The following is a 16,404-nucleotide window of genomic DNA, read 5'->3' on the forward strand; positions in this document are numbered from 1 at the left end:
GAACCTTTGGTGAATTCATGTCATGCATCTTGTAGATATTGATAATGCTGCTACTGAGCAGCAGTGGTGGAGGGAGTAAATGCTAGTAGATATGGTACCATCAAGTAGGCTGCTTTCTCCTGGATGGTGTCAAGCTTCTTGAGTGTTGTTGGAGTTGTAGTCATCTAGGCAAGTAGGAACTATTCCATCACACTGCTGACCTGTGTCTTGTAAATGTTAAACAGACTTTGGGGAGTCAAGAGGTGAGTATCTTGCCACAATTTTAATAGTCTCTGATTTGCTTCTGTAGCCACTGTATTTAAGACGAGAGTGTGGTGCTGGAAAAGCAAAGCAGGTCAAGCAGCTTCCAAGGAGCAGGCAAATCAACGCTTTGGGCAAAAGCCCTTCATCAGGAATGTTGGCTTTTGCCTGAAATGTCAGTTATCCTGCTCCTTAGATGCTACCTGACCTGCTTTGCTTTTCCAGCACCACACTTTCGACTCCGATCTCTAGCACAGGCAGTCCTCACTTTCACCCACTGTATTTAATTGGTGAGTCCAGTTGAGTTTCTGGTCAGTGGTAATCCACAGGATACTAATAATGGGGCATTCAGTGGTGGTAACATTATTGAATGTCACAGGGCAGTGGTTAGATTGTGTCTTATTGCAGATGATCATTGCGTGGCATTTTGTGTGGTGCAAATATTACATACCATTTTTCAGTCCAAGCCTTGATATTGTCCAGATCTTGTTACATTTGAACATGGATTGCTTCAGTATCTGAGGAGTCACGATTGGTGCAGAACATTGTGCAGTCATTAGTGAACATCTCCACTTCTGACCTTATAATGGAGGGAAAGTCATTGATGAAGCAAGTGAAGATGGCTAGGACACTACCATGAGGGAATCCTGCAGAGATGTTCTGGAGCTGAGATAACTGACCTCCAACTACCACAACCATCTTCCTATGTGCTTGGTATGACCCCGACCAGCCTCCTTTTTTGGTCCTCATCGTCTTTGTGTGAATAAGTGGCCTTATGATTCCATTGGTAGTTTCTGAGCTAGAAGTGCTGAGTTGAAATCTCACTCAGGAGTTGTTGGCCATGGATGAAAAGTTCATTCTGTGGTCTAACATTGTAAAACTTAGCAGCCTAATTATCAACAGAATAGTGGAGACAAGTATGATGTTGCAAAAAAAACCTTAGTGTGAATGAACCATAGGTGTGGTTGTAGTGTTTTCTGCACGAAGTGTGGGATCAGGCATTTTTAGGAGTTACTAAACCTCATTTCTCAGCGGTGGCCTTCAGTGGCCACCCCCTTGACGTATCTCCAATTGCTCTCAGATTGAGGCAAACAGAACTTGCCCCCAAACTCAGTAAGCAGGCTTCCCTGGTTTCTCTGTCAAAAGAGTGGCCACTTTTCTTATCTACTGGGAAATCAGGTTACTGGGTCTAAGTTATTTCAGGTTGTTAATTGATCACTTATGGGCCTTATTGCTGGCAGGTTGCCCACAAACCTACTGCCAAGAACTTAACTGCTGGTGGGAAGAGGCAGGTACCTCACCTTTGAGCATCAGTCCAATTATTTGCTCTTAGAACAAGCTACCCTGCTACCTCTAAGGAGGTCATATCCAACCCATTGGCTTTATTGGGAAAGTTTTAGGCTGTTAGAAATAATATGTTGGTGACTGGTCACAGTCTTAGGGGAAATGTTTGGGAGGAGGTGAAGCAACTAGTAACAGGGGCATGTTGTGAAATGTGACGAAATGTCCAGGAACATATTCAATCAGAGTTGCCTCTCTCCCTCTCTCTCGGTCTCTCTCTCTCGCTCGCGCTCTCTCTGTGTCTCTCGTGCTCTCCCCTCTCTATCTTCCCCTTGCCCCGGAAGCTGTATGCTTTCAGTCCAATAGACACTGGAGCTGAGATGACTGACCTTATGCATTATGAATGCAAAATATTGTAATTGTGTTGGACATTGTATAGATTAAAGGATCTTCTCCTGATTATCATCATTTACCATATGAATATTATTATGTTCTATTGCAGTTGACAATCTCTGTGGTCTTTCACGAATTGGCAAGCAGTGCAAAATTGCATTGAAACCACCAATCTACAGCTATACTATAGGATTATGTCTAAAATAACTGTTTCCTCTCATGGCCTGTCTGAAATTGATTAAATCTTCACATTGATGACTTGGAAAAATATTTCAGTAACCTAGTAAGAATAATGATTTGAAGCATTTCAAGACAAAGTATTCATATAAATAAGATTGCTAAAATTGCCCAACTGTTTAAAACTTAATCCATTAAACAAAGTTTATTTCTCTAGCGAAAGTTAAATCACTCTTGTATATATGTATCAGAGCTATCATGATAAAATACATTGTGAACATTGTCCTCTGCTTTGGCTTTTTCACTGCTGACATGAACTGTGAACTTTAACCATCAGAGCAACAGGCCAATAGTAGTTGCTTGGTTTCTTTTTTGGTTTTTTTCCGTTTTGGAAGGTTTAATTGAGTTTTAATACATGTAAATTGAATGTTCATGTTCACTGGGGATATGTCCAATTTGAGAGGGGGAAACACATCATTATAATTTTACTCAATTTTCTGTGTTTTGTTGCCAAGCAGCACAGAATAAACTTATTGCTAGATTTTACTGTGTCAGAAATGTGTTGCAATGATGTGAAAGGGACTCTGAAAGTTTTTATGAAGGACTGCTTAACTTTCTGTTAACTCCTTTCATCCAATTCATTCTTCAATTACACTACAAAGTTCAAAGAACAGATATGATCATGTTTAATATTTCAACACTGTATTTTTCTTCAGTTAATTTTTTTTTCTCAAAGCTTAATGTGGGCGATTGAATTAATCAATGTATTACTTGCATGAATGGTGTATTCAGGTAATTTTTCAGAACTGAAAATCTCAATGTATATAATCATGCAACAGAAAAAAAAAATTGCTTTAATGAATTATCAAAAAAAGTCAGCATTTGTATTGTTTCTGCATCACATGGTGTTCTCACAATTTAATATAATTATAGTCATAAATAATTGCTAGGCCAATTCTGATCTGCCATTAATCTGATTACTCTGTTATGCTGATGTTTAAGAACTTTTCACTCAGTTTCTTAATGTTTATTTTTCTAGTCGACCTCTTCAGAATGGAGACATTATCAACATTGATGTCACGGTAAGTATTTAGTTTGAAACTAGTGAGACTTTGACCAGCATTTTGATTCCCAGCAGCAACAGGAAAAACTCTCGGTTGAGAATGTGAAATGTACAGATGGGCATGTAATTCACTTCTGGTCAAGAAAGAACAGCTGCTTCCCCTTCCTTTTCCTTTTTGTTTATTTCTGTTTGAACAAGGTTTGCCTAGATTTTGGAGATGAAGTTAGATACTTTAAGATCAATGCAGAGTGATATGTCATCTCAATCTTGCTACATGTCATCCCCCTGAGAAGGTGTAATTGTTATTGATCCACTATGTAGTTACTGCAGAGCACTGCAGTGTTGGGAGGCTTCTGTGGATGAATGTGAGAGATGAGCTAATGTGCAGAAGGCTGGCATTTTTCCTTTCACTGTGCAGAGTTTGATCTTCCTCTTCCTGCTGATTCTGAGTGGGGCCTGTGATTATCATACTCTGTCATTACAGGCTTCAGTGACAGGCATAGCTTGTATGTGTCAGTCTCCCAGGACAGTAATACTGTTGCTACCAAATGTCTTTCACAATTATTAAAACCTTGATTTAGGTATCCTGCTGCAAGTCTATTTCAATTAGAATTATTTGTAGATTTGACTTGAATATAAACAAAAAGAGTTCCAATTTTCTTAGCTTGACCTTATTACATTTGTCTTTAGGTTAAAATAAACACTTGGATGAAAATGTTAAATCTATCCTGTTATATAACTACAACTTACCATTTTTGTTTTTAGTATGCTATAGAATTAATTTTAAAAATTCCAAGGCATTACTAATACAATTGCTTTGCATCTGTCTGGGTAATGCATTTTACTACAGATCATTCCTTTTGTTGCACAATTAATAATCATTTATTGTCAACCATACAAATATCTAGGATAGAAGCAACTTGAGTTAAATGATCTGACGCTAAAAGCAACATTAAAAAATTCAAGTTAAGTTACGAATTACAATAACTATTTCTATACAGCATATATATGTAGATAGTAATGTGATACATGTGCTATTTTCATTTTTTCTCATTCAGTGAAACAGTATAAAGCTTTGTATATTTCTATAAACCATTGAGAACTGACCATGAAAGCATAGTTGGATCCCCTGTGAATTGGTGGGAGGGAAGAATAGGGGGCAATGTGTAGGGATGGGGTATGACATACCTTGGTTTGCCTCGTTTGTAAATTCAAGCGTCAACCTTTGAACAGTGCCTTCTTGAAAATTTATTATTTTGAGACATGGTTAAATCCATCATTATGTTTGTAAATCCTTCAGTATTTTTGTGAAAATATTAACAGAAAATTATTTCTGCTCCTTTTTTTGACTGAATAGGTGTATTTTAATGGGTATCATGGTGACACCTCTGAAACATTCTTGGTAGGAAATGTGGATGAGTCTGGGCAAAAGCTCGTTGAGATTGCCAGAAGATGCAGAAATGAAGCAATTGCTGTTTGTAGGCCAGGAGCGCCACTGAATGTAATTGGAAACACAATCAGGTAAGTCTTGTACTGACAGGCCTGGGGGAAATCTAATGGGACAGAGGTTATTAGTGGTGTGGAATAAAGTTGATAACATGTTTTATGACATGAGGTCATCATTTTCAGCCTGATAGGAGTATTTGAACTGCCAGACAATAATGTTATTCCCAGAGCAAGGAAGATTACCTAAAGTGACTCAGTCTGTATAGCGAGAGTAGGAGGTGTATAAGATATCTTGCACTTACCTGCTGTTTAGTTTTCAGTACTTGTGTGTATATATTTTTCGTTTCTCCACTTCACACCAAAACTCTCTGTGGAAATATCTGGCTATTTTGTTAAGTCAAATAAAACCCATAAAATGTATCATTGCTGAATGTTACATTCTTGTTATTTAATGAAGAGTAGCTAAAGTCATGATTTTTTTTATTATTAGTCTGATTCTATAAACCTAAAACATCAGTAACATTAATTTGATTTTCATTCTTTCCAATAACAGTATGATTGGGAATTTCATGTTTTTGCAGTTAAATTCTTTTATGAGTTTTTACAGCATAGACTGTGTGCTATTACAGTTATTAAAATATAATCTGCCACAGCATCTGCTAGATCAAACCACTCCTGTGAGTAGAAAATTTAGTCAATATAAAACTACCCTCAGAATAGAAATTAAATGCAAATGCAGCTTCATTTTACAGCTTGGAAGAGTTAAAAGATAAAGCTACTTAGTTTCTTAGAACTCCCAGGGTTTAATGCGTCTGCTGGTGGTGTTCTTACATTATATCTAACAAAATTTGTTCAGTGATAAAGGAAAAGAAAGCTCCAGAATTCTTATTCAAGCATTCTATCGAGCTCTGCATTCATGACTGTGTCTAAAGGGCATGTCAGTCTTTTGATTCACTTTGAGAGGTAATTATCCTTTTCCTGTCACGGAACAACAAATGATAGCTAACTGAGGCACATTTGCAGTAGTTGCATTCATCAATTGCTTAAAAAAAATTGAATTTAATTGTGTAACACAGCTGCATGTCAGCTTTTATCACATCTCTGTTGTACGATGTCTGGTTCTCCTTCCCTCTGTATATCTATTTTCTTGTTCCATCTTGTTTTTCTCTCGACACCCCTGTCCCCCTCCTTCCCTCTTCATCCCCCCTCTCCCTACTTTCCTGTTAAAGTAATTTTCCTTTGTGAGTCTCATTCTTGATCAAGTAAGGGTCCATGAATGGGCTAAATTATCACAATTACTCATATAATTGAACCTCCTTTGTACCAAGTGCAACTCCAGTAGCCTTTTATCCATCATGAAACTGCTTTCATTATATGGTTTTTCATATTCTCTGACACCATGCACACACAGAAGCAGGCGTGTAGATGAGATGTAGGGGGGGAACGTTGCAGATCAGCAAGGTCACAGTGGGAGTAATTAGCTGTGCTATGGAAAGAGCATCCAGCCTTTTCTGCTGTAGATGTACAATCTACGGCTTTCAGTCACAAAGACCTTACTAACAAATGGAGCTCCCGCCCATTGCTTTAAAAAAAAGATTTGTATCAACACTACAATTTTCCATCATTAAGACTAATAATGGAGAACTCGGTATGCATGAAGGGAAACAAAAAAAATCTCACATTCAAGTGGCTGCTGGGTGCCGACCTCCTTTCCCTTTTTGTCTACAAGTTAACTCTTTACCATAAACCAGCATATACCACATTCAGATATCCTCAAACTGCAGTTGGCACCTTCTCTATTTCAAGGCGCCTGCTTTGCAAGTGTGTTAATTTTGTATTCTGAAAATTATTATTATTATAAAATTCTATGCATCTGGTCTCTCAATTATTTGTGAAATGTGCCCTGGTTGTTTTTTGATAAAGTCAGAAATAATAAGATAGCTTTTACTTATTTTTATTTGTTTTTGTTTTTTATTTAACAATAAAGTATGTTATTGATTTATTGAAGAAAATCCACAAAAATTAAAAATACACCTATTGATTCTCTAGCAATTATAGTTAATTATACCTACATATTCACAATTAGTTGTAAGTTACTATTACAAGAATTTTTAACTAAACTTGATCAGGATAATAGTTTCAAAATGCAAAGAAAACAAGCATTTTCTATGGTTATTTTCTTCAGCATCTAAAAATATTTACAATGTTATTATCCGATCAATGATACCTTCAGTTTATTTATTCATGAGAATATTGTATGTTTGAATATGCACATTTTTATGGAGTATTTAGAAACATTTATAATATTTCACAATAGCATGTTAAGTTACTCTGTGATGTCATCTATGAAAGCAGATGGCTTCCAAACCAATATGAAGCTGTCCTCGTCTCAGAACCACCAGTTCTCCCACATCTGTCCCTGATCTCCAGACCGACCTAACCAGTCCAGCCCCATTATACCAGGTCAACACTGAGATTTTTAAAAATGATTCAAGTCTTATAAATACTTCTCTTTTCTTTTCACCTGGAACTTGCTGCTTATTATGGCGGTGGAAGCAAATACAATGAGTGATTTCAAAACAAAATTTCTACAGAGAAATGGCATTGCCTTGATGCGCTGAATGGACTTTCTCTGTGCCGTGATGACTCTGAAACTCTGGGAGAAAAATTGAAAATAATTGTGTTATTCAGAGTGGAATGTGCTAAGTTTGCTGAGGATTTGCACAAAGTGGTAACTGACTCTTGAATCAAGCTTCAAATTATCCTACTGGACCTTAAGAGGAAAAATGTTTATCCGTTCAGTGTCAGAAGTCTGATACAATGACATTGATCCCATTTTTCTGATGCTCGAACCTCAAATAAGGCAGCCAGAAGCACATGCCTATGACGAGCCAGAAGTGTGTTGCCCATTGTATTGGTATAATCAAAAATAGTATCTCGATACCACGCCCAAAACATTTTCTTCACATACGTTAGTAACGAGCACAATGCCTGTTTGAGGCTCCCTGTGCATCATTTGGTTCACCCTGAGGCATCAGCACTGGTGCCAGCTTTATTTAGGAAAACCAGGTCCATATGTGACTTAACAGGCGGTCTTTAAAGAAATTGCTGACGGCTACTGACAAACAGGAAAGATTTTAAAGCATACATACCTGAGAATAGAACCAAAAGGCGCAGGAGTATACTCCACGTTTAAACTTTCTGGGATACTGCTGGCTGCCAGCTGCCAATCACCTCTTCTGATGGTAATCTTAGCTCTCGAGTTGAACGTTGCTCCTCATCCATTTAACTGCAAATTCAACCCCCGAGCACACCCTCAGCAGCACCTCCAATAAGCGCTACTACCCTCACCAGTCATCTCCCAGTAGCACCACCCTAGTCAATGCACACAGATAATGCATCTCCCACTCCGCCTCCCCATGGCAAGCGCAACACTGGCCACTTCAGTGGGCTGATTCTGTGTCAATTATATTAAATTCCCTGTGATATATATTTTGCATCGCATTGTCAAAGGACACATCAGAACCTGGTAAACCTTCTGAATTTTACGTGGTCACGCAACTGTCTTACCAAGATTCGGAGATGCTGGTGTTGGATTGGGGTGTTTCGGTCTTAACAAGACAATGGCTCACTTTTTGGTGTAATACAATACATCTAATGAAAAAGCATATCAGTGGTCATATCAAGGAAAAAAGTATTAAAGTACTGTGGATGCAGGAAATTTGAAATGAAAACAGAAGGTGCCAGAGAAGCTCACCATCATCAATGTTTTGAAACGGTTAAAGGTGCATAAATCCCCAGGACCTGATCAGGTGTACCCGAGAACTCTGGGAAGCTAGAGAAGTGATTGCTGGGCCTCTTGCTGAGATATTTGTATCATCGATAGTCACAGATGAGGTGCCGGAAGACTGGAGGTTGGCAAAAGTGGTGCCCCTGTTTAAGAAGGGCGGTAAAGACAAGCCAGGGAACTATAGACAGGTGCGTCTGACCTCAGTGGTGGGCAAGCTGTTGGAGGGAATCCTGAGGGACAGAATGTACCTGTATTTGGAAATGCAAGTACTGATTCGGGATAGTCAACATGGCTCTGTGTGTGGGAAATCATGACTCACAAACTTGATTGAGTTTTTTGAGTAAGTAACAAAGAGGATTGATGAGGGGAGAGCAGTAGATGTGATCTATATGGACTTCAGTAAGGCGTTTGACAAGGTTCCCCATGGGAGACTGATTAGCAAGGTTAGATCTCATGGAATAAAGGGAGAACTAGTCATTTGGATACAGAACTAGCTCAAAGGTAGAAGACAGAGTGTGGTGGTGGAGGGTTGTTTTTCAGATGGAGGCCTGTGACCAGTGAAGTGCCACAAGGATCAGAGCTGGGTCCTCTACTTTTTGTCATTTACATAAATGATTTGGACACGAGCATAATAGGTAAAGTTAGTAGGTTTGCAGATGACACCAAAATTGGAGGTGTAGTGGGCAGTGAAGAGGGTTACCTCAGATTACAACAGGATCTTGACCAGATGCGCCAATGGGCTGAGAAGTGGCAGATGGAGTTTAATTCAGATAAATGCGAGGTGCTGCATTTTGGGAAAGCAAATCTTAGCAGGACTTATGCACTTAATGGTATGGTCCAAGGGAGTATTGCTGAACAAAGAGAGCTGGGAGTGCAGGTACATAGCTCCTTGAAAGTGGAGTTGCAGGTAGATAGGATAGTGAAGAAGGCGTATGCTATGCTTTCCTTTATTGGTCAAAGCATTGAGTACAGGAGTTGGGAGGTCATGTTGTGGTTGTACAGAACATTGATTAGGCCACTGTTGGAATATTGCGTGCAATATCGGAAAGATGTTGTGAAACTTGAAAGGGTTCAGAAAAGATTTACAAGGATGTTGCCAGGGTTGGAGATTTGAGTTATAGGGAGAGGCTGAGCAGGCTGGGGTTGTTTTCCCTGGAGCGTTAGGGGCTGAGTGGTGACCTTATAGAGGTTTACAAAATTGAGGGGCATGGATAGGATAAATAGGCAAAGGCTTTTCGCTGGGGTCAAGGAGTCCAGAACTAGAGGACATAGGTTTAGGGTGAAAGATATAAAAGACACCTAAGGGGCAACGTTTTCATGCAGAGGGTGGTACGTGTATTGAATGAGCTGCCAGAGGATGTGGTGGAGGCTGGTACAGTTGCAACATTTAAGAGACATTTGGATGGGTATATGAATAGGAAGGGTTTGGAGGGATATGGGCCGGGTGCTGGCAGGTTGGACTAGATTGGGTTGGGATATTTGGTCAGCATGGACAAGTTGGACCGAAGGGTCTGTTTCCATGATGTACATCTCTATGACTCTAATGGAGAAACAACAGCAAGAACATTTCGCATCCAGTATGACTCTTCTTTGGAACTGAAAGGAGCTGGCAAATGGTGGCTTTTATGCTGTTGACCGAGGTGGGGGTTCGGGATTGAGTGGAACAGATTGTGATAGTGTTCACAGCAAAAGACAAATGGAGTGATAACAGTGATAAAGAAGAGATAGAGAAGCAAAATTAATGTAAATGAAAATGTGAAAATGCGAAAATGTGTCTGCACTCCTGAGAGCAAAGTCAACAGGACACACGCCAGGAGAGGGTAGGTTTTGTAAGAAAAATGGGGGTCAGAGATAATACTCTGAAGTTGTGAAAATCAGTTTTGCATCCTACAAGCTGAAAAGTGAATAAGCAGAAACTAAGGTGTTGTTCCTCCAACTTGCATTAAACTTCATTGAAACACTGTACCAGGCCCAGGACAGAAATATTAGCTTGGTAACAAGGGAGTTTATTAAAATAGTATGTCTGCTGACACCGACAATCTTATAATGATACTGACTGCATGCTCATCTCCGATGTTTGTAGATGTGCATGCACAATATAACGCTGATACATAAAAAGTTTTTAAGTGTTTTCTTCTTTTTTACTGCAGTACACCTTTTTTCATTTTTAAATTGTTTATCACTCTTTATTTCAATATATCTGAAAGATTTCACAGCTAGTGCATATGCTGCTCCTGGCAAGCACAGCCTTGTTAAAATGGTAAACTGGAAGGTCAGGGTTCTTCCTATGCCAGAGTGGAGATGCTCTGCAAAGTGGTCACCCAGTCAGTGTTTGATTTCACCAATATAAAGGAGATTACATTGTGAGCTGTGAATACAGCTAACTAGTTTGAAAGAAGTACAAGTAGGTCAGTGCTTCATTTAGAAGGTATGTTTGTGACCTTGGATGGTGACTAGAGAGGGGGTGATTGGGCAGGTGCTACATCTTCTGTGCTTGCATGGAAAGGTGCCATGGGGGGGATGAGGAAGTGTTAGGAGTGATGGAAGAGTAGATCAAGTAGGACAGTAGATCAGGTGGTGAATGATCTTTTAAATGTGGAGTCTGGTGGAAAATATGGTGGCATCATCAGAACAGATCCGATAGAGACAGTGAAACTGGGTAAACGGAATGGAATCCTTCAGGAAGTAGGATGTAGTTGATGTAACTGTGGAAATCACTGGGTTTGTAATGGATATTGGTGGGCAGTCTATCCTCAGAAAAGGAAACTATGGAATCAGGGAAGGGAACAAAAGAGTCAGGGATGGACCAGGTAAAGGTGAGAGAAGGGCAGAAATTAGAAGCAAATGGATTAATTTTTCCAATTCTGGACAAGAGCAGAAAGCAGCACCGATGATATCACTGATGTGTCAGAAGAAGATGTAGGTGGGTGTCCAGGTAGGACTAGAACAAGGAATGTTCCATATACCCCACAAAGAAACGGGCATAACTGCAGGTGCCATGGAGGTACCCATTGCTACACTGTTCACTTGGAGAAGTGAATCAAGTTAAAGAAAAAGTTGTTCAAAACGAGGACAAACTCAGTCAGGCATAGGTGTGTAGTTATAGATGAGGAGTGGTCAGGCCGCTTTTCAAGCAAGAAGGAGAGAGCTGTCAGACCATCCTAATGGGAAATACATGTATAGAGGGATTTGCATCCATGGTGAAGCGGAGATAGCCAGGGCCAGAAAACTGGAAATTCGGGAATCAGAGGAATCAGAAATGTAAGTGTGAAGAGGCAAAACAACTGGGAGAAATATAATCAAGGTAGGAAGAATTAAGTACAGTGAAGGCAGGAACATACTGAAACAATGAGTCTGCGAGGACAGTCGTGTTTGTGAATTTTGGGAAGGAGGTAGAAGTGGGTTGTGCACTGTTGAGGGACTATGAGGTAAGAAACTGGAGAGGAATACCCTGTAGGCAATGGGACTCATAACAGTCCTGGAAATAACAGTTTGAAATTCAGTGGTGGGGCTATGATCCAAGGAAAATGTATTATTTTGTATAATATATCTAATGATATGATAAAAATCAATTTTTCAGCTTGAGCCGCAGGTTGTTCCCAGTTTACTATATATCAGTCTTGGGAAGTTGGGGACCAAAGGTAATATTTCGAAGTAGCAGGTGACATAAAGCAGGCGTTTCTAATATTAAGCTAGGTGGGAATATGTTTTGTGAGGAAGATATCCATTGGCTTCCAGAAGATTTGAACAGATTAGTGAGTAGGCAAGAACATGGTAGGTGGAATTAGGAAAATTGATGAGTATTCATGTAAATGTGAGAAATTTAAGTACTGGAGTAATGAAGTCTTTCTTCAATTATAACGAACCTTGTGAGACTACACCTGAAGTACTCTGTGCATTTAAGTTCCCTTACCTTAGTAAATATATTTTTGCTATCGAGGAAGTACAACAGAGATTCACCAGACTTATTCTTGGAATGGTAGGACTTTCCTTGGAAGAGAGATGGGGAAACTGGGCTTATAGTCTGTAGAATTTTGAAGAATGAAAGGTGGTCTCATTGAAAGCTCACAGTTCTTAAAGGGCTAGATTGGGTATTTGCAGTAGAATGCTTCCCCTGATTGGGGAATCTAGAACGACTTGACGCCATTTCAAAATAAGACAGTGCCACTTAGGACAGAGATGAAATAATTTTCTTTTACTGAAAGGGTTATGAACCTTTGGGATTTTCTATACTAGAGGACTATGAATGCTCAGTCATTGAGTATGTTCAAAGTAGAGATTTGTAAATTTATAAATACCTGTGATGTAAGTGAATATATGAATTGTGTAGAAAGAATGCAGTGAAAAGAATGATCAATAATTATCATATTCAATGGCAGAACAGGTTCAATGGTTCAGTGACCTAATCTTACTCTTATGTTCCTATAATATTTAAACTACTTGTTTCAGAAAATTCTCTCTCAAAATCACTCGTTCTAAGTTAGTTATACTTTAATTGTTTCACTCTATCTCACATGATGAAATTGTAGTAATGGCATAAAACAAAGTTATTTGCTGATTTTTTTCATTCTTTTCTGAGCGAAGCTTTTAAAGAAAATATATTTTCGTCTTCTTCCTACAATGGATTAGTAGTGCTTGCTAATGCTGTTATTGGTGTTGCCCATGCAAACAAAGCTTTCCCTATTGTTTGCTCACATAACCAGAACCTAAACAATTGATAAAAACTGAAAGAACTGTGGGGAAATCAAAAACAAAAACAGAAATTGCTGGAAAAGCTCAGCAAGTCTGACTGCATCTGTGGAGAGAAATCAGAGTTAACGTTACTAGTCAAGTGACCCTTCCTCAATGTTTCCTGAGGAAGGATCAGTCGACCAAAGCGTTAACTCTAATTTCTCTCCACAGGTGCTGGCAGATGTGCTGAGCTTTTTCTGAATAATTGGTAATGCCTTGCTCCAAATGTGCTAGCCTGACTGGTTGATTCTGACCATAAACTTCAAGGTCAGCTTCCAAGCTTGCTATGAATATTTTTCCTTGGCTAAGGAGAATATCTTTCTACCATAAGAACAAAAAAAATATCCAATTTGTTAACAACATTTGTTTTCAATGGCGTGAGCTATATAAAAAAATTACTCTTATGTTAACTGTTATTTATACACTTATGCTTCTGCCGTTGCTAATAGTGGATATTGTAGTTCTACAATGGTGAAGGGTATGTGGCACTCACAACTCATTATTATTTCCTTCCTTTCTTTCCTTGAACTGATTGTCTCCCACATTCACTCACTCTCAAAGGCATACTTCTTGTTCGCATTTCTGACATTAATGAATCAATTTTTTGAATAGGCTGATTGAGATATTTTTTCAGTTCATGCAGTTCACTTTGTGTTGTGTTGTGAATATTTTGTCTTGTCGTTAATTCTTAACTAGAGTAAAATGGTAGATTAACAACTGAAAGAATAAAGAACTCACAATAAATCAGAAGCTATTTTATGACTATTATGTAATGCGGAATAAGTATTGTAATACAATTAATCTCCTTATTATTGTTGACGGAGGTCCTGTGGTTCAGTCGATACCACCTCTGACTCTAAGCTAGAAGCTCTGGGTTCAGTTCCCATCTAGAATTAGTTGACAATGGAAGGAGTATATATGAAATAGTTCAACCGGTTGATGATCAGCCTGCTAATCTTACAACACTTTCCCACTATTGCCCAAAAGAGGCAAAAGTATGCGTGATTGGAACAAATAAATATTGTACGTTTGTTGACATTATTATCCCATTAAAAAACTTCTGTCATTATGAGTTGAATTTCTGCTTCTTTCTCACTCTTTATTTATTTTCCATCTTCTCTTGTGTGTGATACAATGTTTGATTCCACTCTTCTCTATCCTAATGTATCTGTTATTTTTCATGATTCCTGTATCATTATTTCTTGAAGTCCCTTTCACCCTGTTTCATATCTCCTTTATGGTTCTTCATACGTCTTTCTTGCAGGGTGCTTTACTGATATATTTCATGACTTGGATTTGTAACCAGTGGCAAAGGTACAGCGCTAACTATTCATAACACTGACACTCAGCAAGGGAAGAGGATTACTGGGCACCTTGCTGAGATTTTTGTATCACTGATAGCCATGAGTGAGGTGCCGTAATACTGGAGGTTGACTATTGTGCTATTTTTTTTAAGAAAGGTGATAAGGAAAAGCTAGTGAACATGAGACCAGTGAGCCTGATGTCAGCGGGTAAGTTGTTGGAGGTGACTCTGAGGGTCTGGGTTTACATGCGTTTGAAAAGGCAAGGACTGATTAGGGATAGTCACCACAGCTTTGTGCATGGAAAATTGTGTCTTTCTTACTTGACTGAGTTTTTTGAAGATATAATGAAGAAAGTTGATGAAGGCAGAGTGAAAGACATGAGCTGTATGGACGTAGAGATGTACAGCATGAAAACAGACCCTTTGGGGCTGAAAATGTGTTGCTGGAAAAGCGCAGCAGGTCAGACAGCATCCAAGGAGCAGGAGAATTGGCGTTTCGGGCATGAGCCCTTCTTCAGGAATGAGGAGACTGTGCCAAGTAGGCTAAGATAAAAGGTAGGGAGGTGGGACTTGGGGAAGGGGCGTTGGAAATGCGATAGGTGAAGGAGGTTAAGGTGAGGGTGATAGGCAGGAGAGGGGGTGGGGTCAGAGTGGTCAGGAAGAAAATTGCAGGTTAGGAAGGTGGTGGTGAGTTCGAGGGTTGGGACTGAGACAAGGTGTGGGGAGGAGAAATGAGGAAACTGGAGAAATCCGAGTTCATCCCTTGTGGTTAGAGGGTTCCTAGGTGGAAGATGAGGTGCTCTTCCTCCAGCCGTCGTGTTGCTATGGTCTGGCGATGGAGGAGTCGAAGGACCTGCATGTCCTTGTTGGAGTGGGAGGGGGAGTTGAAGTGTTGAGCCACGGGGTGGTTGGATTGGTTGGTCCGGGTGTCCCAGTGGTGTTCTCTGAAATTTTCTGCAAGTAGGCGGCCTCTCTCCCCAATATAGAGGAGGCCACATCGGGTGCAGCGGATGCAGTAAATGATGTGTGTGGAGGTGCAGGTGAATTTGTGGCGGATATGGAAGGATCTCTTGGGGCCTTGGAGGGAAGTGAGGGGGGAGGTGTGGGCGCAAGTTTTGCATTTCTTGTGGTTGCAGGGGAAGCTGCCGGGAGTGGAGGTTGAGTTGGTGGGGGGTGTGGACCTGACAAGGGAATCACGGAGGGAGTGGTCTTTTCAGAATGTTGATGGGGTGGGGAGGGAAATATATCCCTGGTGGTGGGGTCCGTTTGGAGGTGGCGGAAATGACGACGGAGGATATGTATATGGAGGTTGGTGGGGTGGTAGGTGAGTACCAGTGGGGTTCTGTCCTGGTGGCGATTGGAGGAGCGAGGCTTAAAGGCGGAGGAGCGGGAAGTGGAGGAGATGTGGTGGAGAGCATCGTCGATCACGTCTGGGGGGATTCTGCGGTCTTTGAAGAAGGAGGCCATCTGGGTTGTTCGGTATTGGAACTAATCCTCCTGGGAGCAGATGCGGCGGAGACGAAGGAATTGGGAATATGGGATGGCGTTTTCACAGGGGACAGGGTGGGAGGAGGTGTAGTCTAGGTAGTTGTGGGAGTCGGTCGGTTTATAGTAAATGTCCGTGTTGATTCAGTCGCCCAAGATTAGAAATGGAAGGGGAGGAGGAGTCTGAGATGGTATCCTCCTTGTTCAACCTCCTTGTGGGAGCATGAGGCAGCACTGATACAGTCATTGATGCAGCGGAGGAAAAGGTGGTGCCAGTGTAGCTGCGGAAGATGGATTGTTCCACATATCCTACGAAGAGGCAGGCATAGCTGGGGCCCATGCGGTGCCCATGTTTGCTTTGGAGGAAGTGGGAGGATTGGAAAGAGAAGTTGTTCAGAGTGAGGACCAGTTCAGTCAGTCGAAGGAGGGTGTCAGTGGAAGGGTACTGGTTGGTACGGCGGGAAAGGAAGAAGCGGAGGGCTTTGAGTCCTTCGT

The 16,404-nt window shown here is 40.4% G+C and overlaps 1 protein-coding gene and 1 long non-coding RNA gene across 2 annotated transcripts in view; one reads left to right on the top strand and one right to left on the bottom strand.

Moving 5' to 3' along the window:
• LOC132817115 (uncharacterized) overlaps nt 1–16,404 on the bottom strand; it is a 167,470-nt gene that overhangs the window by 78,181 nt on the left and 72,885 nt on the right. The window lies entirely within an intron of this gene.
• The window catches only part of metap1d (methionyl aminopeptidase type 1D (mitochondrial)), a 155,110-nt gene that overhangs the window by 76,510 nt on the left and 62,196 nt on the right, over nt 1–16,404 (top strand). Inside the window, exons 5-6 of the mRNA XM_060827294.1 lie at nt 3,131–3,173; nt 4,512–4,675. Of these exons, the coding sequence (XP_060683277.1) occupies nt 3,131–3,173; nt 4,512–4,675 (207 nt within the window). The remainder of the gene's footprint in view (nt 1–3,130; nt 3,174–4,511; nt 4,676–16,404) is intronic.

This window comes from Hemiscyllium ocellatum, chromosome 7 (genome assembly GCF_020745735.1).
Source record: "Hemiscyllium ocellatum isolate sHemOce1 chromosome 7, sHemOce1.pat.X.cur, whole genome shotgun sequence".
Lineage (NCBI taxonomy): Eukaryota > Metazoa > Chordata > Chondrichthyes > Orectolobiformes > Hemiscylliidae > Hemiscyllium > Hemiscyllium ocellatum.